Source organism: Ranitomeya imitator, chromosome 4, assembly GCF_032444005.1.
Source record: "Ranitomeya imitator isolate aRanImi1 chromosome 4, aRanImi1.pri, whole genome shotgun sequence".
Taxonomy (NCBI): domain Eukaryota; kingdom Metazoa; phylum Chordata; class Amphibia; order Anura; family Dendrobatidae; genus Ranitomeya; species Ranitomeya imitator.
In genome coordinates this window covers 653,727,399-653,754,964 of record NC_091285.1, presented here as the reverse complement: position 1 = coordinate 653,754,964, position 27,566 = coordinate 653,727,399, and the positions used below count along the sequence as shown (strand labels likewise).

At 42.7% G+C, this 27,566-nt stretch overlaps 1 protein-coding gene and 1 pseudogene across 1 annotated transcript; one reads left to right on the top strand and one right to left on the bottom strand.

Annotated features, from left to right (window-relative positions):
- Nucleotides 1–1,176: 1,176 nt before the first annotated feature.
- On the bottom strand, nucleotides 1,177–3,288 carry LOC138674332 (zinc finger BED domain-containing protein 5-like; annotated as a pseudogene).
- An 11,565-nt stretch (nucleotides 3,289–14,853) lies between these two features.
- On the top strand, nucleotides 14,854–22,103 carry LOC138677140 (lysozyme C-1-like). The gene is made up of 5 exons (XM_069767043.1): nucleotides 14,854–14,939; nucleotides 16,798–16,972; nucleotides 19,514–19,672; nucleotides 20,320–20,398; nucleotides 21,955–22,103. The coding sequence occupies exons 2-5, from the start codon at nucleotides 16,834–16,836 to the stop codon at nucleotides 22,013–22,015; spliced, it is 438 nt and encodes a 145-aa protein (XP_069623144.1). The 5' UTR covers nucleotides 14,854–14,939; nucleotides 16,798–16,833; the 3' UTR covers nucleotides 22,016–22,103.
- The last annotated feature ends 5,463 nt before the right edge of the window (nucleotides 22,104–27,566 follow it).

The window sequence follows — 27,566 nt, the reverse complement described above, 5'->3', positions numbered from 1 at the left end:
TTCAGGTAAAGTTAATACTTCGTTAATACTTTGTAGGACCAACTTTCGGTACGATTACTGTTGCAAGTCTTTTGGAGCATGTTGCTACCAACTTTGAACATCTAGAGCAGTGGTTCTCAACCTTTCTAATGCCGTGACCCCGCAATACAGTTCCTCATGTTGCGGTGACCCCCAACCCAAAAAATAATTTTGGTGGCTTCTTTAAAACTGTAATTTTATTAGTTATGATTCGGAATGTAAAAATCTGATATGCATTATGTATTGTATTCTCATTGCTACAAATCAAACAATAAATAATCACAAAAACAATTACCGTATATACTCGAGGAGGCTGCGGCACCGAAGATCAGCTGTCCGGGGGAAGGAGCGGGACGCCGGGAGCAGGTAAGTATGTCATATTTATATGCATTCATATGTCATATGCATTATGTATTGTATTCTCATTGCTACAAATCAAACAATAAATAATCACAAAAACAATTACCGTATATACTCGAGGAGGCTGCGGCACCGAAGACCAGCTGTCCGGGGGAAGGAGCGGGACGCCGGGAGCAGGTAAGTATGTCATATTTACCTTCCCTTGTTCCACTCGCCGAGCGCCGCTCCATCTTCCCGGCGTCTCTCCGCACTGACTGTGCAGGTCAGAGGGCGCGATGACGCATATAGTGTGCGCGCCGCCCTCTGCCTGATCAGTCAGTGCAGAGAGACGCCGGGAAGATGGCGCCGAGGAGCTGCAAGCAAGAGAGGTGAGTATGTGTTTTTTTATTTTTTTATTGCAGCAGCAGCAGCAGCACAGATTTATGTGGAGCATCTATGGGGCAATGGTGCAGAGCGCTATATGGCAGAGCTATGGGGCATCGGTGCAGAGCACTATATGGCAGAGCTATGGTGCAACGGTGCAGAGCACTATATGGCACAGCTGTGGGGCAATGGTGCAGAGCACTATATGGCAGAGCTATGGGGCAACAGTGCAGAGCACTGTATGGCACAGATATGGGGCAACAGTGCAGAGCACTATATGGCACAGCTATGGGGCAACGGTGCAGAGCACTGTATATATGGTACAGCTTTATGTGGAGTATCTATCTGGGGCAACGGTGCAGAGCATTGCACAGCTTATACTCGGGTCGGCTTATACTCGAGTATATATGGTATATGTTGAGAAATATTTATTACGAATTCCAATAAATAACATTTCACCATGGCATACCATGGGTTTAAATATAACAGTAAACAACAGTGCAATATTTTGCAACAGTATGCTGCCAAATTCAGTGAGATCGTTGTGGTTGCTTCTTGCTTACCAATTCAGAAATTCTTGGGGCAGTCTTTGCAAGGGCACAGCGAAGATCATTTTCCACAACAAGTCTACTTCGGTATTTAGACTTGATTACCAGCAATCTGGAAAACCCTGTTTCGCAAAGATATGTTGTTGGAAAAGGAAGAAGAAGGCGCAGCACAGTCTCAGACAGAATAGGATATAACTGTAAACTCTTAATCCAGAATTTTGTCAGTGGCATTGTAGAGAAATCTGTTCTCGCTGCATCATTGTTAATTAGGTCGATGAACTCTTCTTGCGCTGTCTCCGGAACATCTTCAACTTTCACTGTGAATGGACTTCTGGCAAGTGCAAATGGGGTGTCAGGTAGATTAGGAAAGTATGATGAAATTTCCTCTGAAAACATGTGCAAATGTTCTTTCACAGAAGATATCATCATAATTTTGTTGTCTGGCTCAATGTCATGTTCCTCAAAGAAGGCAGATAATGTAGGAAACATGTAAAAAAATTTTTTTATCCAATTTATCTTTCCAAAGCTGAAGTTTCATTTGGAATGATCTCATTTTTTCAGACAAATCGAGGCACGTTGCATTTGGTCCTTGCAGTGATAAATTTAAGTCATTCAAGATGACAAAGATGTCCACCAAGTAAGCTATTTTCTGCAGCTCAGTTTTATCGCTAAACAATGCTTCAAATTGCGGTCTTGCTTTCTGATTAAAAAACGTTTTCAGTTCCTCACGAAGCTCAAAGACACGTTTTAAAACTTTTCCTCTTGACAACCATCTGACTTCAGTGTGAAATAACAGAGCATTGTTTGGCGCATCTAGATCGTTGCACAGTTGGCAAAACAGCCGACTGTTTAAGGCGCTCGACTTAACAAAATTGACACATGTTATGACGCTTTTCATTACTTCTTGTAAATCTTGCGGCAGTGTCTTAGTCGCTAATATTTGGCGATGTATCATACAGTGTGTTCCGATTGCTTTTGGCGATTCATTTTGTACCAACGCTGAAATCCTGAGTGACATCCTAGCATAGCAGGAGCACCATCTGTGCATACACCGCAAACCTTTTCCCAGGAGATGTTATGCGCTTTTAGAAAAGAACCAACTGCATCAAAAATATCATGTGCAGTTGTTGTTGTTTCAAGCGGTTTGCAAAAAAGAAACTCATCTTTAAAGTCGCCATCATTAATATACCTTGCGTAAACCAACAACTGTGCAGAGTTTGCCATGTCTGTAGATTCGTCAAGCTGGATACTGAATATTGGTAGTGGTGCAGATTTAACTTCCTGGATCACCTGATCAAGAATATCAGCAGACATGTCCTCTATTCTTCTGCGGACAGTGTCATTAGATAAGGAAATCGCATTCAATTTCTGAACATATTCATTTCCAATTATCACTCGAACTATGTCTTTTGCAGCTGGCAACAGTAAATCCTCACCAATGGAGTGAGGTTTCATAGCTCTGGCAATTCTGAGTGCCACCAAATATGACGCTTCAACAGCTGCTACATTGTGTTTATGGTACTGGCCACCAGTGTCAAATCTAGATTTCTTGAGTCCATCAGCTTTGCTTCTAAAATAGCTGATATCCTTGCTAGCAAAGAGTGGATGCTTGCTATCAAAATGCCGTTTTAGTTTGTTCGGCTTCATAGATTCAGCTGAGAGAACTTCAGTACAAATAACACATTGTGGTTTCTCAATTCCTGCTGAAATTATGGAGGTAAAACCATACTGCAAGAAATCCTCAGTGTATTTTCTTTTCTTAATATTCTTTTCTACACGATTCATTGTCATGAGACGGTTTCCTAAAAAAAAAAATAAAAGATGGTCGCGTCTAAAGAGCTTGTTAAAGTTTCCTATTATTTACTATTCCCTGTGTTGTTTTCTATTACACACCTGTTACTATGACCAGGGGGCCGTATTCACATGCTTAAAGCGCACCTGTCACCCCCTTTGACCCTATGAAGCTGCTGCCATTACCTTGTGGGTGCAGTGAATAGCATCCTTATACATCTTTTCTTATCTTCTTCATCCTCCGGAATGCTCAGAAATTCATCTTTATAATCTTCTTGGCAGCTCCACAATCCATAACATCGCATTACGTGTGTCCGGCGCCGGACACACGTAATGCGATGTTATGGATTGTGGAGCGTCCCCCCCCCCCTTAATTAGACATCCTTCCTTATTACAGGGATAGTTCTCCATTTGTCACTTCTTTTAGGTTTCCTATAGCTGGGTCAGCAAGCTCCATCCCTCAGCTCCTGGGCACATTTTTCATAGAAAGCCTCCCTCCAGAGTCCACTCCAGATTCATCCAGTTCCCCCCTAGCCCACAGTCAGTGCATAAAAGTATAAAATAGGACATTCTGCTTTAAATGACCAGTTATTGAGCCACAAAAATAACTGGTAGGTTCCCAATGTCTGGGACTCGGAGTCTTACTTGTTACTCCGGAGGGGATGGGGGAGGTGTCTGTCCGGGGGCACACTGTAACACAGTGATGGCGGCGGATCACTGCTGGGTACCGAACGGCTCCTTTATGGCGTGCTCTTCCGCAGCCCTTCAAGCCGATTACAGATGCCGGCAGCCGCGTTCTTCCTGCATCCCTGGATTCCGTTGCCAGATACGTGCCACAGATTCCGGATCTGTCCTGGCTGCACCAAACAAGAAGGGGGGACGTCGGAAGTTGGTATCTCCCTAGATCCGATGCGCGATCGATTCATTTTCCTGCGGGGATCCCAAAGCTATGCCGGGAGTAAAGCTAGCAGTCCAGGCATACGGGGGAAGGTGGATGGGGAGGTGAGAGAGGTGGCGACCCCTGTGTTTTGGTCGTTCGACCCCCCTCGGGGTCGCGACCCCCAGGTTGAGAACCGCTGATCTAGAGGCTAAATTGTTTGCCCATTCTTAAAAACTAGATCCAGCTCACTGAGATTGGATGGAGTAGTCTGTGATCAGCAATGTTCAAGTCTTGCCTCAGATTATCAAATGAAATTAAAGTCTGGACTGGGTCATTCACACCCATGAATATGCTTTGATCGAAACCATTCAGTGCAACTCTGGCAGTTTGTTTAAGGTAGTTGTCCTGCTGGAAGGTGAATCTAAGCCTAGTCTCTGGTCTTAATTTCAACATAAGCCTGAGTCTCAAGTCTTTTGCAGCTTCTAACAGGTTTTCCTCCAGGATTGCCATGCATTTAACTCCATCTTCCCATTAACTCTGACTAGCTTCACTACCCCTGCTAAAGAAAATCATCTTTGTTTGACAGTAGAGATTGTGTTTTCAAGGTAATATGCAGTGTTAATTGTTCACCAGACATAGTGTTTTGCATTTAGCCCAAAGAGTTCAACTTTAGTCTCATCTGACCAAAGCACCTTTTTCCACATGCTAGCTGTGTCCCCTACATGGCTTTTTGCAAACTGAAAACGGGACGTCTTACGGCTTGCTTTCAAGAGTGACTTTCTACTTGCCTCTCGTCCATAAAAGACAGATTTTGACTAATTTGACTAATAGGGTGTAGGAGAGAGAGGTATGGGAGCTGACAACTTGATCCGAATAAGACCAAATGAGGCTGAGAAAACAGGTCGGTGCCAGTTCTGCTGGTGAGCACAGCAATACAGGAAAAGAGAAAGGAATGAATCTGGCACTCCAACCCACAGATAAAATGTAAAAAAAAACTTTATTCCAGCATGTCGAGCCATGATTAAAAACATAGAAAACACTAGACGCGTTTCTGGCCCTTAGACATAGGCTATAACTAACAATACAAGCAAGATATAAATAGAAAAAATAAACCAATCAACATGTGAATAATTACATTAATATGCACAAGGTGTTACAACATGCAAATACCTGAAAAAAAAACACAAAAAGAACACAAAACGGGATTAAGAATTATAGAACAAATCATTTCTTGAATTCATACCCTTTTGGTACTTTGTATCTAATTCAAGAATCCAGAAGTCTTCACGTGTGGTCAATAATTTTTGTTTCTCTCCTCCTCGGATGCGATTATGAATTTTCTCAAAGCCATAAAAAGCAAACTGTGAAACATCACCTTTATGGATATTGACAAAATGTTTTGAAGCTCCAGAATGGGCTGAATTTTGATGTGTAAATATTGCACAGATGCTCTGCAATCCTTTTTTTAAGTTTGCGAATAGTACATTCGACATACTGCAGGCAGCAGATGCAATGTAGGCCATACTGAGTATCACAATTTATGAAGGATGTAATATTATGAACAGATTCACTGGACGATTCAAATGACTTTGTTCTAGCTAAAGCAAATGCGAAAACATTGCATCTCCCGCCCGCCCGCCCATTTTTGGAAACCAGTAACAGATAGCCACAAATTTGTGGTATCTTGCTGTTGAATAAAGCTGGGAGAAAGAGAATTATCCAAACTTAAACCTCTTCAGGCAACATATCTACATTCCACACCAATAATTTTCTGCAGTTTGTCATCTAGATTAACAACCGGTAAGTATCTTTTAATAACATACTTGATCTGATAATATTGCGGACTATATGGCATGGAAAAAGTAACTACAGAGTTACATAAGATCGACTGGAAGATGATATCTTTGGGGAGACAGTGTCCTGGGCTTACTAAGAACTTTATTGAAAGCACATTTAATATTGTAGTCAATATATCCCCTATCACGCAAGTGTCTTCTGACAAGTGTACTCTCCTGAAGAAACATATTCGTATCTGAAACTAACCTCCTGGCTCTGTTAAATTATCCTTAGGTGATAGCCTTTATAGTGTGCTGGGTGTTAGGGCTAGAGAAAGGCACCAAATAATTAGAGAAAAGGAATAAGGTGCGTTCGCAGAACGGGGTCCACCATGCAGAGATGGAACCTGCTGCTAAGCAATGACGGACTATATGGCGGTACAATGAGAATACACACATGGGTTAGCTTCACCCTGTATGAAAGAAGCTAACACTGTTGCGTCACAGGGCCGCAGTACCGCACGTAACGAAAATAATAGTAAAGTAGCACGAGAGTGCATGCGGTGCCGCACTGGCGAACGCCACTAACCACCCAGACTTGGGTTTGGAAAGCGCAGTGATAGCGCACGGCGCCGCACTGGCGGTCACAGCAATAGACGCTGGTTGTGTACTTATGTTGGTAAAGTCGGGCGCTAGATTACAAACATCCTCCTTACGCAAGCATTCAAACACAAGGGAGGGGATGATTAAAGAGCGACTTTCACTCACAACACACACACACATGAACAACTGTATACTAGCGCATGGCCGCGTGGCCATGCAAACCTTTTATAGCTGCAGCAAGTTCAAGACCTTCCTAGAGGACCAATGAGAACTGCTACAGTAACTGGGCAACTTCAGGACCTTCCTGGAGGACCAATAGGAGCTACTGCAGTACCTGAGCATGTGACCCCAGACCTCCACTGAGAGGTCTTCCTTTGGGCATGCTCAGAAGGGGAAAAGTAGGACTTAGTCCCAGAGACGTCTGATCGCCGCTGATCAGTACAGGCTACAATGGCAGATCCTGGAAAGGCAGCAGTAACCCTTTGCACAGAACCAGACTGAGCGAGATGCTGGTACCGACATCTCCGCTGAGCAGGCTCCACTGCGGCTGATGCAGACTGAGAGACCGCAGCAGACAAGGTTCGAGATTCCCCCTGTGCAGGGGCGGGAACTCGACTCCTAACATTGGGGATGTGAAGATGATGGCAAAAGTAAAAAGTTACCAGAGTTTTCTTTCCTGTGTGAAGTGGTGTGAACCCAATGTGTGATTGAGTTATCTATATGACTAATTGTTGCCCTGTGGACAGATTCCCCCACCTGAGATGTGGATCTCTGTAGCTCATCTACAGTGACTGTAAAGCTTATGGATCATGGACTCATGGGCCGGTGAGAGCCTGATGGGGCATATCTAGGCAGCCTGGAATTTCACTAGCGCCCCAGATGGTGTGGTTAGATTTGGGCCACAGGTGGACGCTAGGTGCTACTCCAGGAAAGATCATGGTACCGCATCACCTGACCCCAAGGGTCAGGGCAGTAGACACAGACTTGGAGTCCAAGATGGGACATATTGAATTGCTAGTACAAATAGAAAATTGTATTAAGCACAGGTACTAGTTTACGTATCACTGGAGAGGTTTCACGCTCAGGTAAGGCAGATGTGGTTTCAGGTTCTGATACCTCCACAGTGGTTTTGGCTTCACGTACTGCCAGAGTGGTTTCTGGTTCACATACCACCAGAGTGGTTTCAGGCTCAGGTATAGCACGTACGGCTTCAGGTCCGCGTACAATTGGAGGGGTTTCAGGTTCAGGAACAGCTGGAGCAGTTTTGGGCTCCAGTACAGCAGTTGCATTTTCAGGTTCAATATCCAGATACAGAACAGACTGGAACAGGTACTAGAACAGATGTAAGTTCAGCGACCCAAAAATGGGCATGCAGCTTGAAGACTGCCAAAGCATAATTGTTGCTCAGATACCTCTCTATAGGTAGAGGTGCCTTAAGCACTAAGTTCCTCCCAGCTATTGGCTGGAACCACTTAGGATTGTTCTCACTGTCTCTTTAAGAGTCTGGGAGTGAGCGCACACCCATCTTATGTGCACCGCCAATAAAGCAGTGTGGCACTCACAGGGTCTGGGATGTGGGAGCCAGAGGAGGGGACACAACAGGGTGGTCTGGGAGGTGAGTAAGCCTGCCGGGAGAGCAGAGAGGAGGAATGTAGGGACGCCGGTATTACAGTGACCATGTCTGTTTTCCTAATTAGGGTTCTCTTTGTTTGGGATGTCAATTTAGGTGGACAGCCATATCTTCATAGGTTTGCAGCTGTGTCATACTTGAATTTTTGATTGATGGATTGAACATAACAGTACTCCATTAGATGTTCAGAAATTTCAAAACTTTATCCCTGACATGTCTGGTATTTTTCATGATGTTTTGTTTTAATGATGTACTGCTGTTTGATCCCTAATGTTCTAAAAAAAAAACTCTGAATCCTTCACAAAACAGCTGCAGCTATACTGAGAAAAAATTACACACAGGTGGACTCAATAACTTAATTATGTAACTTCTGGAGGTAATTGGTCACTCAGGATTTCAATTATGTTTATCAGACTGCAGGGGGCTGAATACAAATGCACGTCTCAAATTTATATTTTTAAAATAATTAGAAAACCATGTATCATTTCCTTTATACTACCAGGGATAGCGAGACCCCGTTGAACATGATTTGGGTAAGTTTTTACCGACCCCAGTATTGCGATTACCGTTATTCACGGAATAACGGCGACCGCAAAAAAAAAAGTCAGATTTCCTATTTAATTTCTCTCTCCTCTGATATGATCTAGCACATCAGAGGAGAGCGAAATGGGGTCCCCCGAGCCCTCCGGTACCTCCTGTGTCCCTAGATTCTCTGGCATCTCTCAGTGATGTCCTCCGGCCATTGGCATCTTCTTCCAGGAAGAAAATATCAAGCACATGCGCAGTGCGTCCACTTAGATTTGCCGGCCGGTACCGACAACAATAGGAAATTCTTTCTATTGGCTCATTTTGATCACTGTGGTAGACCCTATCACACTGAAAAAAAAAATAGTAAATCAAACCCCCCTTTATCGCCCCCTTCTCCTGTCCAGTCCCCAGGACCTCCACACACGCAGGTACTTGACAATATGACAGCCCTGTTTTCTCACACCATGCTCATAGCAGCTCAGTGTCTGCAGGAGCCCTATTTACCCACACCATGCTCATAGCAGCTCAATGTCTGTGAATTTTTTTTCCACACAGTACTTTGAAGCAGCGACCACGGTCGCCTCACATGGATGCGCTGCACATAATCTGATCTACATATGCAGCAACCAGGTGTGATGTACACATGGCAATCTTAGGCTACTTTCACACTAGCATCGGTACGGGCCCGTCGCAGTGTGTCGGGCCAACATGCTGACGCATGCTGTGAAGTAAAATCACAACAGGGGCAGCGGATGCAGTTTTACAACCATCCGCTGCCCCATTGTAAGGTCCGGGGAGGAGGGGGCGGAGTTCCGGCCGCGCATGTGCGGTCAGAAAAAGCGGACCCGACAGACAAAAAAAGTTGAAAGCAACGTTTTTTTGTCCCGACGGACTGCAAAAACACATCGCATCCATCACACGATGGATGCAACGTGTGGCAATCCGTCGCAATGCGTCGCTAATGTTAGTCTATGGAGAAAAAACGCATCCTGCAGGCAACTTTGCAGGATGCGTTTTTTCTTCAAAACGACGCATTGTGACGTGCGTCGAACGACGCTAGTGTGAAAGTAGCCTTACACACACTATGCTCAGATGCACATTAACCATCACATGTACTTTTCCTTACAGCACTTGCTCAAAGCAATAGTAATTACCTATAAAGGACATGCTGAACTGAATTCTGATTCCCCACGCAGCATCCAGGCAATGCTGGACACAAGCCAAACATACTTGGTGCATACATAACACAAAGGAGGCAAAAATTGATATATGTGTGGGCTTTTTTTTTTCCTTTACAGTACCCTAACACAGCGACGGCTGTCGCTTTTTATGGATGCACTACATTTAATTTAGCCACATCTAATCTTGCCTCCTTAAACAGTATTCAGGTAAATGTGAAACATAGAATTTAAAAGTACAAAGATATCTTGAATTTATTGGGCACAGCACTTGGCTGGCCGCATTTTCCTATGGATAACTCATTGCCTGGTTAATACTTGTGACTTCTTCCTTAGGCATTTTCCTCTTATCATCCTACAAGCTTATTTGAAGCACACTGTCTTATCCTTCTGAGCCAGGTGCCATTCGGATTTTTTCCTACCCTCTAAACACTAAGGAGCACCCATATCCTTTACAGTTATAAGAAATATATTAATACCATGTGCACTCCTGTCTATTCACACCTTTTCTTAACAATATCATATACTCGTGACTTCTAGGTATTTTGTCTTGACCAAATAAGGTCTTACCGTTTTCTGCCGCGGCGACAACGTTGTGTACCGCCATGACAGAATGTGACTCAATATGGTTCTAGTTATGTCATTTATGAGAAAAAGCATCACATGACCATTCTTAGTTTAGTTTATTCACTGTTTTATTTCATAATTTTTCTTTTCTGTTTGTGTATTTTAGCAAGATACTCTGATGAAGGTCTAATGTGAGACCGAAAATGTTCAGTTATTTCTTCTGTTTTTGTCTGAATGCAAAATAAATGACATTTCCTCATCTTTCATCATTTTGAGTGCCAAGTTTCATCCATCTTCTGTGATGGGATCGAATGTGGAGAGTGAGCCAGGGGAAATGCAGGGAGGGATGGGAGTCACTGAACTTGGTGATTGGGAGCGGATTTCCTGACGGATTTGTCTATTTTCTTTATGAAGTGGGAGGCCAGGTCATCAGCACAAATGTCTGTGATAGGGACTTGTGCTTTTGGCCTGAGGATGGAGTTAAAGGTGTCGAAAAGTTTCTTGGGGTTGTTGGATAGTGAGGAGATCAGAGTGGTGAAGTAGGTTTGTTTGGCGAGGTGCAGGGCAGAGTTATAGGTTTTTACCATACGTTTGAAGTGTATGAAGTCTTCTGGTGTGTGTGTTTTCCTCCATAAGCGTTCAGCACACCTAGAGCATCGCCGGAGAAATCGGGTTTGCAATGTGAGCCAGGGCTGTCTCACTCTGTGATTGGAGGTTCTGAGGGTGAGGGGAGCTACTTGGTCAAGGGTGCTTCTAAGAGTGTCATTGAAGTGATGTACAGCCAGATCAGGACAGGAAAAAGAAGAGATTGGGGACAATGAAGAGTGTAGGGAGTCTGAAAGTGTATGAGGGTTAATGGCTTGTAGATTTCTGAATGTATGGTAGGTAGGAGTGTGCTGGGGTGGGCAAGGATTTGTGAGTGTGAAGGAGAGAATGTTGTGGTAATAGAGGGGAAGCGGTGAGTTATCTAGGTAGATTGAACAGAGCCAGGTGAAGACCAGGTCCAGGGTGCTACCGTCTTTGTGTGTTTCAGAGGTTGAGAGCTGTGAGAGGCCTAGAGAAGTGGTTAGTGATAGAAGCTGGGATGCAGATGTGGAAGTGGGGCTGTTAGTGGGATGTTGAAGTCTTCCAGGATAAGGGTTGGTAGTTCTGAGGACGTGAAGTGCGGCAGCCAGGCAGAGAAATGGCCCAGGAAGTGGGTGGGTGAGCCTGGGGGCAGGTATATGTCCGCTACTCTGAGGGAGAAGGGATGAAAGAGCCTGATGGTGTAGACCTCAAAAGAAGGGAATGAGAGTGATGGAACTGGAGGGGTAACCAGGAAGGTGCATTGTGGGGAGAGAAGTATGTCGACCCCATCACCATGTCTGTTTGTGGGTCAATATCATTGAGCCACTCTGGGGAGATCTCAAGTGCGCAGTTCATTCTAGACAGCCCAGGAATTTACAAGAACTGGATGCTTTTTGCCAAGAAGAGTGGGCAGCTTTACCATCTGAGAAAATAAAAAACCTCATCCACAACTACCACAAAAGACTTCAAGCTGTCATTGATGTTAGAGGGGGCACTACACAGTATTAAGGAATGGGGTATGTGAACTTTTGATCAGGGACGTTTGGATATTTTGGGTACGTAAATTTTGAGCACAACTGTACATGAAGACAAAGAGGCCACTTCCTCATCAACCGTTTCCATCTTCCATCTGGAACTGCAACGCCTCGAATATGTTTACATCTGTGGGAATGCCGAAAAAAGCACTGGTGTCAGGAGAGAAGACATTCCAAGGGTAACTATGTTCACTCACCAGACTTGAGCGATTTTCTCCAGCATCTGCCCAATACATTCTGGTCTTCTTACAGAGAATTCCGGGCTACTCGTCTTCGAATGACCTTGCCGAAGTGATGTCACCTTGATCTCCAAAACTGGCCAAATCTTCCTCAATACCTATCCATGATACACTGGGGGACTTACCAAGAGATGCGTCCAACTCCCCCTCCTCACAGACCTCAATAGGATGAGGGAGCTCATACTCAACTTCAGCAAGTACTAACCTCTGTGCTGGGAGGTTTAATTTGAGGCAGGACCAATAAAATCAATAAAATGCCAGTGTTTACTTTCAGTGGTGTCAGCTTCAGTCTACACAAAGTGTTTATACTGCATGTACATTTAGGGTCTGTGAACACCCTGAGTTTTTATCACTTTTTTCTGGGTACTTTTGTTACCAAAAAAGAAGAGAATGTCCAGCTTCACTGAATCCGTAAAAAAAGAGTTTTCTTTATTCACAAACTTTAAACATAGAGGATACAGACTTAAGCACGAACCATATGGGTAAGAATCTCAACGCGTTTCTGGAGACTAAGCTCCCTTAATTATGGTCATGATTAAGGGAGCTTAGTCTCCAGAAACGCGTTGAGATTCTTACCCATATGTGTTGTGAATTCTGTTGTCGGGCTCCCTCCTGTGGTCATGAATGGTACTTCGGCTGGTTCTGTCCATGGACTTCCTCTGGTGGGTGTTTTTGAGTTTCACAGGTGACGAGGTTAATTCGTTAGCTGCTGCTCTATTTAACTCCACTTAGATCTTTGCTCCATGCCACCTGTCAATGTTCCAGTATTGGTCTGTTCACTCCTGGATCGTTCTTGTGACCTGTCTTCCCATCAGAAGCTAAGTTCCAGCTTGTATTTCTTTGGTTTGCTATTTTTCTGTCCAGCTTGCTATTTAATTTGTTGTCTTGCTTGCTGGAAGCTCTGGGACGCAGAGGGAGCGCCTCCGCACCGTGAGTCGGTGCGGAGGGTCTTTTTGCGCCCTCTGCGTGGTCTTTTTGTAGGTTTTTGTGCTGACCGCAAAGTAACCTTTCCTATAATCGGTCTGTTCAGTAAGTCGGGCCTCAGTTTGCTAAATCTATTTCATATCTGTGTTTGTATTTTCATCTTAACTCACAGTCATTATATGTGGGGGGCTGCCTTTTCCTTTGGGGAATTTCTCTGAGGCAAGGTAGGCTTTATTTTTCTATCTTCAGGGCTAGCTAGTTTCTTAGGCTGTGCCGAGTTGCATAGGGAGCGTTAGGCGCAATCCACGGCTATTTCTAGTGTGTTTGATAGGTTTAGGGATTGCGGTCAGCAGAGTTCCCACGTCCCAGAGCTTGTCCTTATTATCAGTAACTATCAGGTCATTCCATGTGCTCTTAACCACCAGGTCCATTATTGTCCTGACCACCAGGTCATAACACATATGGTTCGTGCTGAAGTCTGTATCCTCTATGTTTAAATTTGTGAATTTGTGACACAGCGGGTCCGTGCTCCTGAGGTTTGGTGAGCACGGGTGAGCAGGTTTATATTCCTTCTTTCTAAGACTTTTGTCACCAACAAAGTGATTTAGATTGCTGAAGTCTCATGCACACGTTGCTTATATTTTCCTTACAGATTTGCAGCAGAAATAAATAAATAAATAACTTGCACCAAAACGCATTTATGGAGCATTTTTTCTTCGAGAGATGCCGAAATTTCTACTGCGACTATACAGTAGTTACAGATGTTTTGACCCTCCATGGTCTTACTCATTGAGTCGCTGAGAGAGAAAGAACATGTGAGCATATAGTATAAAACATAAGGACATCTGTTTGTGAACAGACAAATAAAGTAATGTCTTTAATTTAATTTTTTCTTTTTTTCCAGTGGCATTACTTATTATCCCATATTCACATTATCACTTCAAGGTCTATAGCCATGTTTTAAATTTTTGCTTCAACCTTTGAATCCTGTTATATGGTTACAAACCCCCCACCCCTCTCACAATGTTTTTTTTTTACTTATTTTTTTTTATTTATCTGTTTTTCTATACTTTTACTTTATTTGCCTGTAACTATAGTCATTTTGTATATGATCAATTACTTTGCTCCCTTGTAACACTGGTTTTGCTTCTTGGATTGTAATAAATGAAATTCATTTTCACCATAAATCTCAAGAGTGTGTCGTGATCTTCTGATTATTCACGATTTTTCGAGATGTACAAAAAAAAAAAAAAAAATTAAGTTTGCACACCCTGATTGTGTGTTTCGCCTGCTGCGATTTTCCAGCTCCAGTGCTGGCATTGGCAACAAGAACAGGAGCCATGTTATCTTGGATAGCTTTGTTTCTGAAGTTGTGCCTTGATAGCTCACCCTCTCCAAACTTTTTGTAGTCAAACCAAATCAGCTTTCAAATACAAATATGATCATATTTGTCCTAAATGTTCCGTTCCTTTGATAGTTTCATCTCATAGATTACTACGATATTATTTGAATTATTTATAAAAGAGTTTTTGTCCTTTTACATAGAGCACAATGAGGTCCATTTAGCCCTCGAAAACATTTTATTTTGAGCTTCTGTTGGATTTAGATATAATTCGTAATAAGAGATGATAATTTTGTTGACCTGCAAACCCAGTATGTTCTGAATATTATCACTAAATGTAATCCCGCGTTAAAGATTAACGTTAAGCATGAAGCAAAAGGCTTATCGGATCTGACGTAACAATGATTTTAAAGAATAAACAACATATATCTGTTTTATAGTTATTACTACAGTACATGTGTGATAATACTTGGCATGAGCGGGTGAGCAAATATTGTCATTTTATGCAACCACCAAGATAACGTCACCTTCCACATGCATATAAGCAAAGCTTCCTCCGTTTTAGGCTCACTCACGAAAATCCTGTTGGACAGTAAGTATTACTGACTCTAAATTTCTTTGAACATGTCTTTTTTGTTAGGATTTTAACACTTTCACAAGCTTTACTTCCGACTTTCACTTAAATAAACTTTGCATTAGAATATTTTAACGTGTATTGGAGACACCCATAACTCCTTATCGTGCTCTCACCCTGAGTTACAGGATTTATCAAAATCCAAAGTTGCATTAATAATTCTGCAAGCTTCGAAACTGAAATCTCTTAGTATTTTTAGGCTACGTTCGCATGGCCAGTAAACATCCAGTTTATTATTGACATTTATGGACAACAGTGCCCAAATCCAGGTGAAGAAAATCCCCAAAATTTATTTTATTCTTCCATAGATGCGACGTTTTGATCTGTCATAAGTCTTTTTCAAGCATCTTGACCTGCCATAGGTCTTTTTCAAGCATCTAGTCATGCCATAGGTCCTTTACAAGTAGGCTTGAAAAAGACCTATGGCAGTTCAAAACATCACATCTAAAGCAGAATAAAATAAGTTTGGGGGATTTATTTCACCTGTATTTTACCAAATGGACTCCTTGGGACTTCCCTGACGGTGCTTCTACACTGGGGCGTAGTTGCCCTATATACCTGTCCATATTGGAGAGCTGCGAGCTTTTTTTTTTACTTATGTAACAATTTGATCAGTTTAAAAAAATTATTTAAATTGGATCCATTTTTTTTTTATTGAAATCTATGGAAAACCATTCCTTAATCCATTAATTATCAATCTGTATTACTTTCATTTGAAACTAATTCAATAAGCGAAAAAACAATCCTTTTCAAATGTATAGTAATCTGGAGGTTAGCTAACGACGTGAGGTGGCGCATGAATCCCTCTACTTCTGCATTATAAAGCAGTTGATATCATTTCTCCCCTAGAAGATGCAATATGGCATGTTTTGGAACATGTCATTATTTTTTTTCCGCACGGTTTCTCGAAAAATAAATCTATGCAAGCTTATACAAGTCTTCTCATAATGGTGGACACAAGCTCTTCAACTTTATCCCATATCAACTGTGTCCATTATTCTACACAATAATGAGCTAACAATATAAATAATATTATTGTTTTAATGATTGATGGGCATCCCAGCTGTGGGATCCATAGAGATCATACTTTCTACTTGCTAAGAATTCCTCTTTTAGGTCCTCCCTTGCTTATTTAGTCTAAATAAATTTTCATCGTAAGTTATGGTGGCACCAGGCTGTCTTCTATACTCAAGCTGTAGCTCAGGAGGGAACAGTTAACAGATGGAGTGGTTTTTGTCATAGCCAGACCATGGAGCCTATGAGGGCCAAAAAAGGTCCCTATTAGTGATGGGCGAACGTGCGCCACACTTATCGATACTCTATCAAGCATTGGACTGCCATATTGAGCATCGGGAAGTGATGAATATCACACGGTGCTCGAGTGCTCGTTTCCCGGAGGCTCCTGACTCAAGAACTAGTGGAAGAGAGACACACTCTCTCTGGGCCTCGCCAGTCCACGAGCTTTTGGAAAAAGTGCTCAAGTTCCCCATTCACTACAATTTTGCTTGCTACTTGAGTCAAGCACGTCTGCACTTCCAAAATGCTTTTCACTGCTCGATCATCACTAGTCCCTATATAAGAAGACATGTACTATTAAAAACCTATGATAGTTGGGGTCCCAGGTGGAGACTTTTCATTGGGGTCTATAAATTTCAAGCTACACCACTGCTCCTTTATGTAATGATCCTAGGAAAATGAAGAAAAGCTGAAAAGTAAGGCTTCTGTTCAGAATATAGAAGCGTAGAAGCCTGATAGTCTGGCAGTAATCAGTGTATACAAATTCAATCATTTTTTCTACTCTTTAATATTTTAACAGAAAGTATCTGGATCCTTGACAACTTGCTAAGCAAATATGAAGGTCTTTCTCTGCCTCGGCTTCCTTCTCTGCTTGTATCTTGGCTCAGAAGCGAAAGTCTATTCCCGTTGTGAGTTGTACAGAATCTTTCAGCAAACTGGACTGGCTGGATATCATGGCTACAGTGCTGCAAACTGTATGTATAAAATAACCAGAACAAAGTATTATCTATCAGTTCTACTAACCTAACAATTTTATAGACATTTGCAGTCTAGTATTGGTTCTGTAAGCTACAACCTCTGCAAGCAGCTGTAACAAACTGCAGATGCAATGTCAATGCATGCCCGTCAGTGCATGGGCATATCTATAGCGGAGCGCATGACGAAGTTGCATCCAGGCCATGGTACTTGATGGGAGATCTAGGGTGCCTCTGACATATTAATAGACTGACACCAGTATTATCATTGGCACATGATGCATTGCTTTAAATTAAACTACAGAGCTTCCACCTTTTTGAATAAGGGCAAGAAAACCCCAACAGGAGCAAAAGGTCCTGTCAAATTCCTACAGATTCAGAAACCCGACATTATCATTTTTTCATACATCTGTGACATGGGAGGACAAAACGTGCTGTAACCTGGCTGTAGACAGTACTTAGCACTATTGCTGTAGAGAAAAGAGGACATTTAAGTCCTTCACCCATTCCCACCATAGCTACTGCTCTTTTACCTCTGCTTGTTTGAATTGGATCTACAGAAACCCTTATCCTGTTTCAGCTCAGGGAGTCACCTAGATTGCTAAGATAGTTTATAAAAAAAAATCTGGTCGGATGTCAACTATGGTAGACCTCCAGTACAACCTGGAGACACGTTTGATAAGTATGTATGTCAAGTGCTAGAGTTTAGAAAAATGAATTAAAGGACCCTCGTCCAGCGTCCACAACTGTACTCCATGGCAGCCAGACAAGAGCATTGTGAATTTCCGACCACCTGTCGGCATCCTGGGAGTCTGTCCTAATTAGTAAGTATTCTAGGTCATGATGTTGCTGTGACATAGCGCAGAATAACGGTATGAGGTTCACAGTGCTTTAGTTTGGCTACCATAGGGCATTAGTACATGGAGTAACTGGAGGACAAAAAAGTGCAATAGGGTCTTATTCGATAAAAGAGGAAGTGTAAAAACAGGGAAATTGCTCACCTAGTACAGTTATGTATCAAACAACAGGGAAAGAGCATGGATAAATCAGCTGATCCACGGGTAAGCGAACCATAACGGTAAAGAAAAATTGATAATATGTGGTTCCACTGTGTGGCTGAAGAAGATCGAAAGTAAAATTCCACGAGACACAGGGAAACCTGATACGGTTTTATTATCAATGAGTTTCCAAGTCATCCAACTTCTTCATCAGGATTTAAGCACACTGGACTCTGGTAATCAGAGGACATGACAGTTTGTTATAGAGCAAGGAGAGACAAAGCTAGTAATTTTATATATTTTACTCCAAAAGGTAAGCAGTGTTTACAGAAGCATAAAAAGATATTATAAAAGTAGACAAGTATTGTATGTACAGTACAATTACAAATAAAATGAGATTAAAGTTGAAAAACACTTACATTTCATTCATATAATTTCATCTCATGGCTGACTGTGTGCTGGGGAGAGCACACATCTAGATGCATCACACACCTGTCTCGCAGTTAGACCCAGGACAAAGACTAGTGAAGACTGATGTCTCACTCACTTATCTCCCAGCCCAAAACCAAGGCACTCCCCCTGTGGTGACCTCACTCAGAGGCTGGATCCTCCCCTTCCTTAGAGTTATTACATACAATTTCTATACATAACTCGCTGTATGAACCTTGTATATGAACGGCACAATGATCATTCTGTTCATCACATTAGGGGGGTTATTTTAAGTATAAATGTGGCATAGATACATGACCCACTTATGGAGAAATCCACTCCATGCAACTCGTTGGGTTTAGCTCCCAGTGAATTCAGTGAGCTATAGATCTATCGGTGGACATCCGTAATATATAATCCTTATATCTCTTGCCCTGATCAGTGCCAGCATACATACAGCATACATAACTTTAAAAGAACAATAGAGTCCCATGCATTTTGGAAATGGCTGTACCAGTTTTAGCTAGTATCAGGTGGGAGTGAGGATGAGGGGTTTAGGGAGAGGCTGGCTTTCGCAGCTCAGAGCCAAAAAAATTCCTCTTGCTGACACACTGGTCTCTCATTACCACTATATAGCAGAGGAGGGAGTTTCCTGCAGGCTAAGAGAGCAGAAGAGCTTCTAGGCAGAGTGAAGAAGGGGGTCTAGAAAAGCCCACAGAATGTGCCTGAAAAGCCATGGACCTTTTAGGTATTTACTCAAAACATGGCATATTCATATTATCGTGACAATATTTTACTTTTTTTTTCACCTCTTTGAGCAATTAATAATGGCTTGTCCAAAAGTGGACAACCCATAAGCTCAGCACCAGCAGGGGGATGCACACATGCTTGAACTGTTTCTAGTTAGGCAACTCAACTATTTACATATGCAACTTAAGGACTTGCAGAACAACGTGTGATTGGAAGATCCTCCTGAGTTTACAATCCAATAAAATCCTTGCTCATCTTAGTTGTTTTGCTGTCTTTGCTCAAATAAAATGTGCAGCCGACAGAATTATTAGAGATTGGATGTTGGTATGAGTACACTGAAATGTTATTCTATTTCACTTAACAGGGATATGCCTTGCCTACTATGAGAGTAACTATAACACAGCCGCTGTAAACAACAATGGTCCAAGCCGTGACTATGGAATATTTCAGATCAACAGCAAATGGTGGTGCAATGACGGAAAAACTGCAGGAGCAGTAAATGCTTGTCGCATCAGTTGCCAAAGTAATTATATTCACGGTGGCTCAGTGGTTAGGCCTGCAGACTTGCTGTGCTAAGATCCTAAGTTCAAATACCACCTAGGATAACATCTGCAAGGCGTTTGTATGTTATCTTCATGTTTGTGTGGGATTCCTTCCATACTGCAGAAACATACTCATTTCTTACATATTAATCTTCTTCAGTGTTGTGTTTTCACATATGTAAAGTTTCTTCAGCATTTTTTTGGCATTTCCTTTCCTGTCCATATAGCTATGTATGAAGCTGTAATGTCCTCTCACTATCTAAATTTACACTAAAAAGGGCTGCTGCATTCCATGATTTTGCTTTTATACAGGCTACAATAGTTTATCCTGGTTGGTCTTGATTTACCATGTAGTATCATAGCTGCAAGGCATGATTGGGAACCTTTTGGCCTTGCCCAAGATTATGTGATCTTTCTCTGGCCATTTTAGGTGATTTTTGCTAAAGGATAGTAAATAGTTCACAGTCACTGGGCAAAGCTCATTCCTAAATATTTGACACAAATTCAATTTGCATCATATCGATTCACTTATCTCTATTGCTTAGCAAAAATGTTACCTAGATAACCCAATTTCAGCGTAATTACATTAACAGTTTTCATAGTAATTTACATATGTTTATATTTTTAGGTCTCTTGAATGATAACATTTATGATGATATCGAGTGTGCTAAACGAGTTGTGAGAGACCCCAATGGCATCTCAGCTTGGTAAGAAATTTATATATATTCTAAGAGATATTCTCTGTACAGTTAAAGGGTTTCTCTTCATCTTTAGAAGAGACCAGAATCTCTATCATAAAATTCAATGAAATGAGCGTACAAAAATAACTAAAGATCAAAGAAATAATATTTATGCTTCACAGTGAGCAGTTCATATTTTGGCTGCAGAATTGCTGTTTTTCACACTCATTTTGGTGGCAGAATTGCAGTTTTTCACACTCTACCCAGAAAAATTACATGACAATGAAAAACTGAAAAACAAAATCCTGAAATGAATTAAGATCTCACTTCCTGAAAACCTGAGTGTCAAGCACCTGCTACTTTGCAGTGGCAGAAGCACATGTGTGGGTGCATCGCCCTTATGGCACAGAGCAAAAATGGGCACCGTATGCCCGCCCCTAGAGCTTTCCTCCAACTGTGCTGCTAGGATGTGCGATAGAAAACCTAAAAATGTGATACACAGCCAGATGGTATGGAAAACAGAATATTTTGTAGCAAATTACATAAATATCTTGGAGAATTAATAAAAGGAGAGACCACCAGGTAGTGAAAGAGTACAGGACAACACAATAGGGTATGCATCTACTATATAATTGTCTAAGGGTCACTTCCGTCTTTCTGTCTCTCCTTCTGTCTTTCTTTCTGTTGCGGAAATCCCAAGTCACTGATTGGTCGCGGCAAAACGGCCACGACCAATCAGCGACTGGCACAGTTCAGCGGCTACTTCCTCCCCTGCAGTTAGCGCCCGCTCCATACTCCCCTCCAGTCAGCGGTCACACAGGGTTAATGGCAGCATTAACGGACCGTGTCCGTTAATGCTGCTATTAACCCTGTGTGACCAACTTTTTACTATTGATGCTGCCTATGCAGAGCATACACACTAATGCTTTTCGGCTTTGCCCACAGTTGGGCAAAGCATACTGCGCACGCGCAGAAGGCAATTTGAAGGCGCACTCGAGGGACCTGTACGCGAACAACACTATTCCCAGAAAGGAATGCATACAGCACGCCGATTTGGGGTAGGGAGAGGGGCCAGAACCAACGCCCATCGGACCAGACCGAGGATATTTCCATACAGCGCGGGAGCAATATAAAAGGTTCTTATGGGGGGATTCATGGGGAGTCGGGGAGTTTCACAAGTAGTAGGGGAATGTATAGCTCACATTCTATTAGATGATATTTTTAGTTGATAGGCAAAAAAACTGGTGACAGGTTCCCTTTAAGAGACCATAGAGCAGTTACAGGAGCTGCCACAATTCTTATCTATGTATAAAAGAGAGCAGGAAGAAGGGGCTTGTGGAAAATGAAGTGTCACACTGCACAAAGAGTCACAGTTATGGAAGTTCTGGAATCAAAATTATGCAAAAAAATGTTGTCTACTGATGAGTATGTAGCTACATGCTTCACACTTACATATCTGATCCCTTATAAAGAGATGTTTAAAAATTGCTGGATTGGAGCTTTAAATCAAATGGGATGTATTTCTTTTGTTAGTAGAAAGGTCATATAGGTGTTTGTTAACATTTAATTCTTCTTATTCACAGGGTTGCTTGGAGGAATCACTGCAAAGGAAAGAATCTGAGCCATTTTTCAGCAGGATGCTAAATAGTTCAACATATTTAATTCACCCATCATTATCATTGCATGTCTGTAATTGGGTATTACACAATAAATACTGAATGCCAAAAAATTAGTGAAGGATTCTATTTATCTGTGGTCATTCATGCTTGGAAAGGAAGTTAACATCGTCGGTGGTAAAGAGTCATCAGTAGATTTATTAAAAAGAAATAATAATAAAGACACACAAATTAAAAACCAAATCCAGATAACCAAAATTATAAAAAAGGAATGAAACTCAACTGCTAATTCAAACCATCAGCCACAACCAATTTTTAATGTCCTGGGGTATCGAAGAAGGTTGTCACTCAGGATTTTACGGTACATGGCTCTATCCATTCTCCATTTGATATGGTGAAGTAGTCCTGTAAACTTAGCAGAGAAACACCCCCAAAACATAATGGTTCCACCTCCATGCTTGACTGTGGGGATGGTATTCTTTGGGTCATAGGCAGCACTTACTCCAAACACCACAAGTTGAGTTAATGCCAAAGACCTCAATTTTTGTCTCATCTGCCCACAGCACCTTCTCCCAATCACTCACAGAATCAACCAGGAGTTCTGATGGGCCTGCACATGTGTCTTCATGAGCAGGGGGACCTTGTGGGCACTGCAGGATTTTAAACCTTTATGGCCTAATGTGTTACCAATGATTTTCTTGGTGATTGTGGTCCCAGCTGCCTTAGGATCATTAACAAGTTCCACCCATGTAGATTTAGGCTGATCTCTCACCATCGTCATGATCAAGGTTACCCATGAGGTGAGATTTTGCATGGTGCCCCAGACTGATGTCAATTGGCAGTCATTTTGTATTTCTTCCATTTTCTTATTATTGCACCAACAGTTGTCTCCTCACCCAGCATCTTACTTATGATTTTGTAGCCCATTCCAGCTGTGTGCAGGTCTATGATCTTGTCCCTGACATCCTTGTAAAGCTCTTTGGTTTTGCCCATGTTGTAGAGGTTAAAGTCTGACTGATTGTTTGAAACAAACAAGATGGCTAACCGCACTTCACAATCTGGAGCGCCCGTCCAGGTCCAGGGAACCAACTAGGGCCATAGAAAGTCCAATATGAAAAAGTGACAGCGCTCCATCCGGGTGTAGTCCAAAATCAAAACTTTATTCAGCCATAAAACAGCAGACAGCAACGTTTCGACCCTGTGGGTCTTTATCAAGCATGTCTAACAGTGCAAAGTGTCGGCTATATATAGCACAAGTGCCACGCAGGGCACCAATCCCCAACAAGCCGCACCCACCATATAATTAACAATATATACAGCATTAAAAACAAAGATCAGACATCTACCAAATAAAAATCTCCCCACCCAGATATAATCCGCATACACAAAATGTAAACAAATCCCCCAAATACATCAAAATACAGCTCAATCCAGAGAAGTTTCATCTGTCAAAAACAGGAGGCGTGATCTTCATAAGAAAGTCCACCAATCATCGCATCACCACATGGGGTTGTAAACAATCCACTGCCAATCGATTCCAGGCTCTCTTACGCGTCATAGATCCAAACGATGCAGTCAGAAGAATCACATGACCGGAAATCACCTCCCCACCAATAGCGAAACCTGTAACAAAATCAATATAACACTGCATACAGCTCAAACGTCCAGCCACCACCCACCCAGGCCGGAAGACGCAGGCGCAACAACGTCAAGACACGCCCCCCTTCGGGAGCCTATCCAGAGCGGAGAGCGTCATGCGCACACCCCCCGAAGAGAGCGGGGCTGGATCGGAGCGTTGCCACAGTAACCGCAACGCTACCATCGCCATAGTGCTCAACAACCACCGGCTAAAACCAACGATGTGATGGCGAGGATGCACCCACGGATCCCCACCCGAGTCAGAACCCCACCAAATAGTGGGAGAACCACACAGGGGACAGGTCCGCAGTGCGCACACCCCGCACATCACACCGGGTAAGCCACCACGCTTGTCGAGACAACCGCAGCCCAGGCATTACACGTGCAGCACCAGGTACAGCATATTGGAACAGGGAAATACCAGCGGCATCTCTATACAGAATCTATAAAATCTCAAAAAGGGGGAACACATCCTGTAAGAAAAAGAATCATATAATAGAGAACCCATATTAGAGGGAATCGCAAAAATTAGTAGACAACCCGGGGGATATGTCAACACTCGATTAGGCCCCCATAACCCATATGTGGCCGACGGGGAACACACAGCCCAGGAAACCCAATAGGGTCTCATATCATAGACTAGGCCTTTCACTTCTCATCACCGTCGATTGTGCCAAAGTATATCTGAAATACAAACAATCAAGGGATACAGCACACCTATGACAACACATAATAAATCTGGGCAGCAAAGACATTAAAAACAAATACCGACAATGATGGAACCGACATCCTACCGAGTACATACATGCAAGTTGAAATCAATATTAAGGCCCTTAGGTTGTAATGACCCCAATGTATAGATCCAACGAAGTTCCTTAGCTTTGAGAATTTGTAGTCTATTGCCTCCCCTCCTGAGCACTGGTACACTGTCAATCACCCTAAACCTAAGTTGATTCACTGAATGTTTATTATCAACGAAGTGTTTAGGCACTGGTAATTCCGTGAGTCCTGTTCTCACTGTACTCTTATGTTTGGTAATGCGTGCTCTTACCTCCATGGTTGTTTCACCAACATAAGTGAGCCCACACGGGCATACAATCATGTACACAACAAAACTAGAAGTACACGTGTATCTTTCCTTAAGAAAAATTTTTTTACCAGTGAGCGGGTGATGAAAAAACTCCCCCTTTAACATATTGTTACAACAGGAACAACCCAGACATGGAAAATTACCATTCTTGACTGTGCTCAGGGTACTTTGAATAGATCTTTTAGAGGTCCCAATATCAGACTTCACAAGTTTATCCCTGAGGTTACGTCCCCTTCTAAATGACATCATCGGGGGCGCCTCAAACTTAGGGACAGAGGGTAAACCTCGCTGTAGTAGGGACCAATGTCGTCTCAGTATATTCCCAACCCGACTACTCGCTGAGTTATATGTTGATACAAAGGGGATTCTATCAGTAGTGGATTCGACACGAGTTTTGTTTCGAATACTCGAACGGAAGCAGCTGTTAGCCTTATTCTTATATTTAATCACCTCCCTTGCTGGATATCCCCTAGCGATGAACTTATTACACATCTCGCTCAGTCTCATATCAACACGTTCCTCATCTGACACAATACGTCTCACCCTCAGAAGTTGGCTCCACGGAAGGGAACCCACCATTTTCCTCGGGTGATTACTATCAAAGGCTAATAATCCATTCTTATCTGTTGTTTTAATAAAAATGTCGGTCTCTAATTTGTTACCAGCCTTGTAGACCAAAGTGTCCAGAAATTGTATCTGAATGGTAGACTGAGTCAAAGTAAATTTTAGTTCAGGATAGATTTGATTCAAAGAATCATGGAAGGCCTCCAACTCAAGGGAGGACCCCTCCCATATCACAAAAATGTCATCAATGTATCGCCACCAGGCTCTGACGTGGCGCCAGAGGTTGGAACTGTACACGAACGCATCCTCAAGTACCGCCATGTAGATGTTGGCATACGTGGGGGCCACATTGGACCCCATGGCGGTACCCCTTAATTGCAAGAAAAACTCATCCCCAAGCAGAAAAAAATTCCGCCTGAGGATGAACTCAAGCAATGTGAGGATGAGTCGTGCACACTCGGGGGCCACGTCAGAGCCCGATAGCATACATGAGACCGCTTCAAGACCTTTATCGTGCTCAATGGAGGTATATAAAGATACCACATCGAATGAAGCCAGGATGGTAGAATCAGAAATGGTGATGTTTTCAATCTTATTCAAAAAGTTTCCCGTGTCCCGAATATATGACTTTGCAGATGTAGCATATGACCTTAATACGCGGTCCAAAAAAATTGCAACACTATTGAAGAGAGAGCCCCTACCCGAGACGATAGGTCATCCCGGGGGATTATATAGATCTTTATGTATTTTAGGCAGTACATATAGTACTGGGACCACCGGAGACTCAACGATCAAAAAATCAGCCAGCTTATGGTCAATGAGTCCCATGGCTAGGGAGTCACTGACCACAAGCTGTAATTCCCTCTGAAAACGGAATGTCGGGTTACATGATAGTTTCTCATAAACAGCCCCATCGTCCAACTGCCTTAATATTTCTGACTTATATTTAGTACTGTCCATAACCACCACCGCCCCACCTTTATCAGCTGGTTTAATCGTTATTAGGGAGTTATCAGCTAAAGTCCTCAACGTGTCCCTCTCGACCGTTGTTAAGTTGTTGACCCTGACAGATTTAAAGTCCTTCTTCAATTTTTCAATATCCCTGCATACCAATTCAACATAAGATTCCACAAAATGGTTTCTAATGGGAGGTTGAAAATTGCTTTTACAATGCAGGCCCACCCCTTTCAGAGTGAAGCCATTCTCATTATTCAACCTGCTAGTATTGGGGATTTCAGGGCTCTCCATTTTTTCAGAAAAGAAGGTAGATAGTCTTAGTCTTCTGAAAAAAGCTTGTAGATCTACCTCTAATGTAAACCAGTCAGGGTTATGTGTGGGGTAAAATGATAACCCCTTGGACAGTACCTTAATCTCCATATCCGACAGGGCAGTAGACGAGATATTCACAACCAACTCCTCACTATCATTTAGTTGTCCTTCCTGTTCCTCGTTCTCATGGTCACATTCCGTCCCGGTCGTTGCTCCCGGGATGTCCCTCCATTTCCTATGTTTGCGGCCCCCTCTCCGACCACGTCTCCGGGGGTGGTTTTGTCCACCTTCTCTTGACCTAAAAAAATGTTGGCGCTGTTGTATCTGTCTGGGCCCTGCTCAGGAGGGGAAGCAATAGACTACAAATTCTCAAAGCTAAGGAACTTCGTTGGATCTATACATTGGGGTCATTACAACCTAAGGGCCTTAATATTGATTTCAACTTGCATGTATGTACTCGGTAGGATGTCGGTTCCATCATTGTCGGTATTTGTTTTTAATGTCTTTGCTGCCCAGATTTATTATGTGTTGTCATAGGTGTGCTGTATCCCTTGATTGTTTGTATTTCAGATATACTTTGGCACAATCGACGGTGATGAGAAGTGAAAGGCCTAGTCTATGATATGAGACCCTATTGGGTTTCCTGGGCTGTGTGTTCCCCGTCGGCCACATATGGGTTATGGGGGCCTAATCGAGTGTTGACATATCCCCCGGGTTGTCTACTAATTTTTGCGATTCCCTCTAATATGGGTTCTCTATTATATGATTCTTTTTCTTACAGGATGTGTTCCCCCTTTTTGAGATTTTATAGATTCTGTATAGAGATGCCGCTGGTATTTCCCTGTTCCAAAATGCTGTACCTGGTGCTGCACGTGTAATGCCTGGGCTGCGGTTGTCTCGACAAGCGTGGTGGCTTACCCGGTGTGATGTGCGGGGTGTGCGCACTGCGGACCTGTCCCCTGTGTGGTTCTCCCACTATTTGGTGGGGTTCTGACTCGGGTGGGGATCCGTGGGTGCA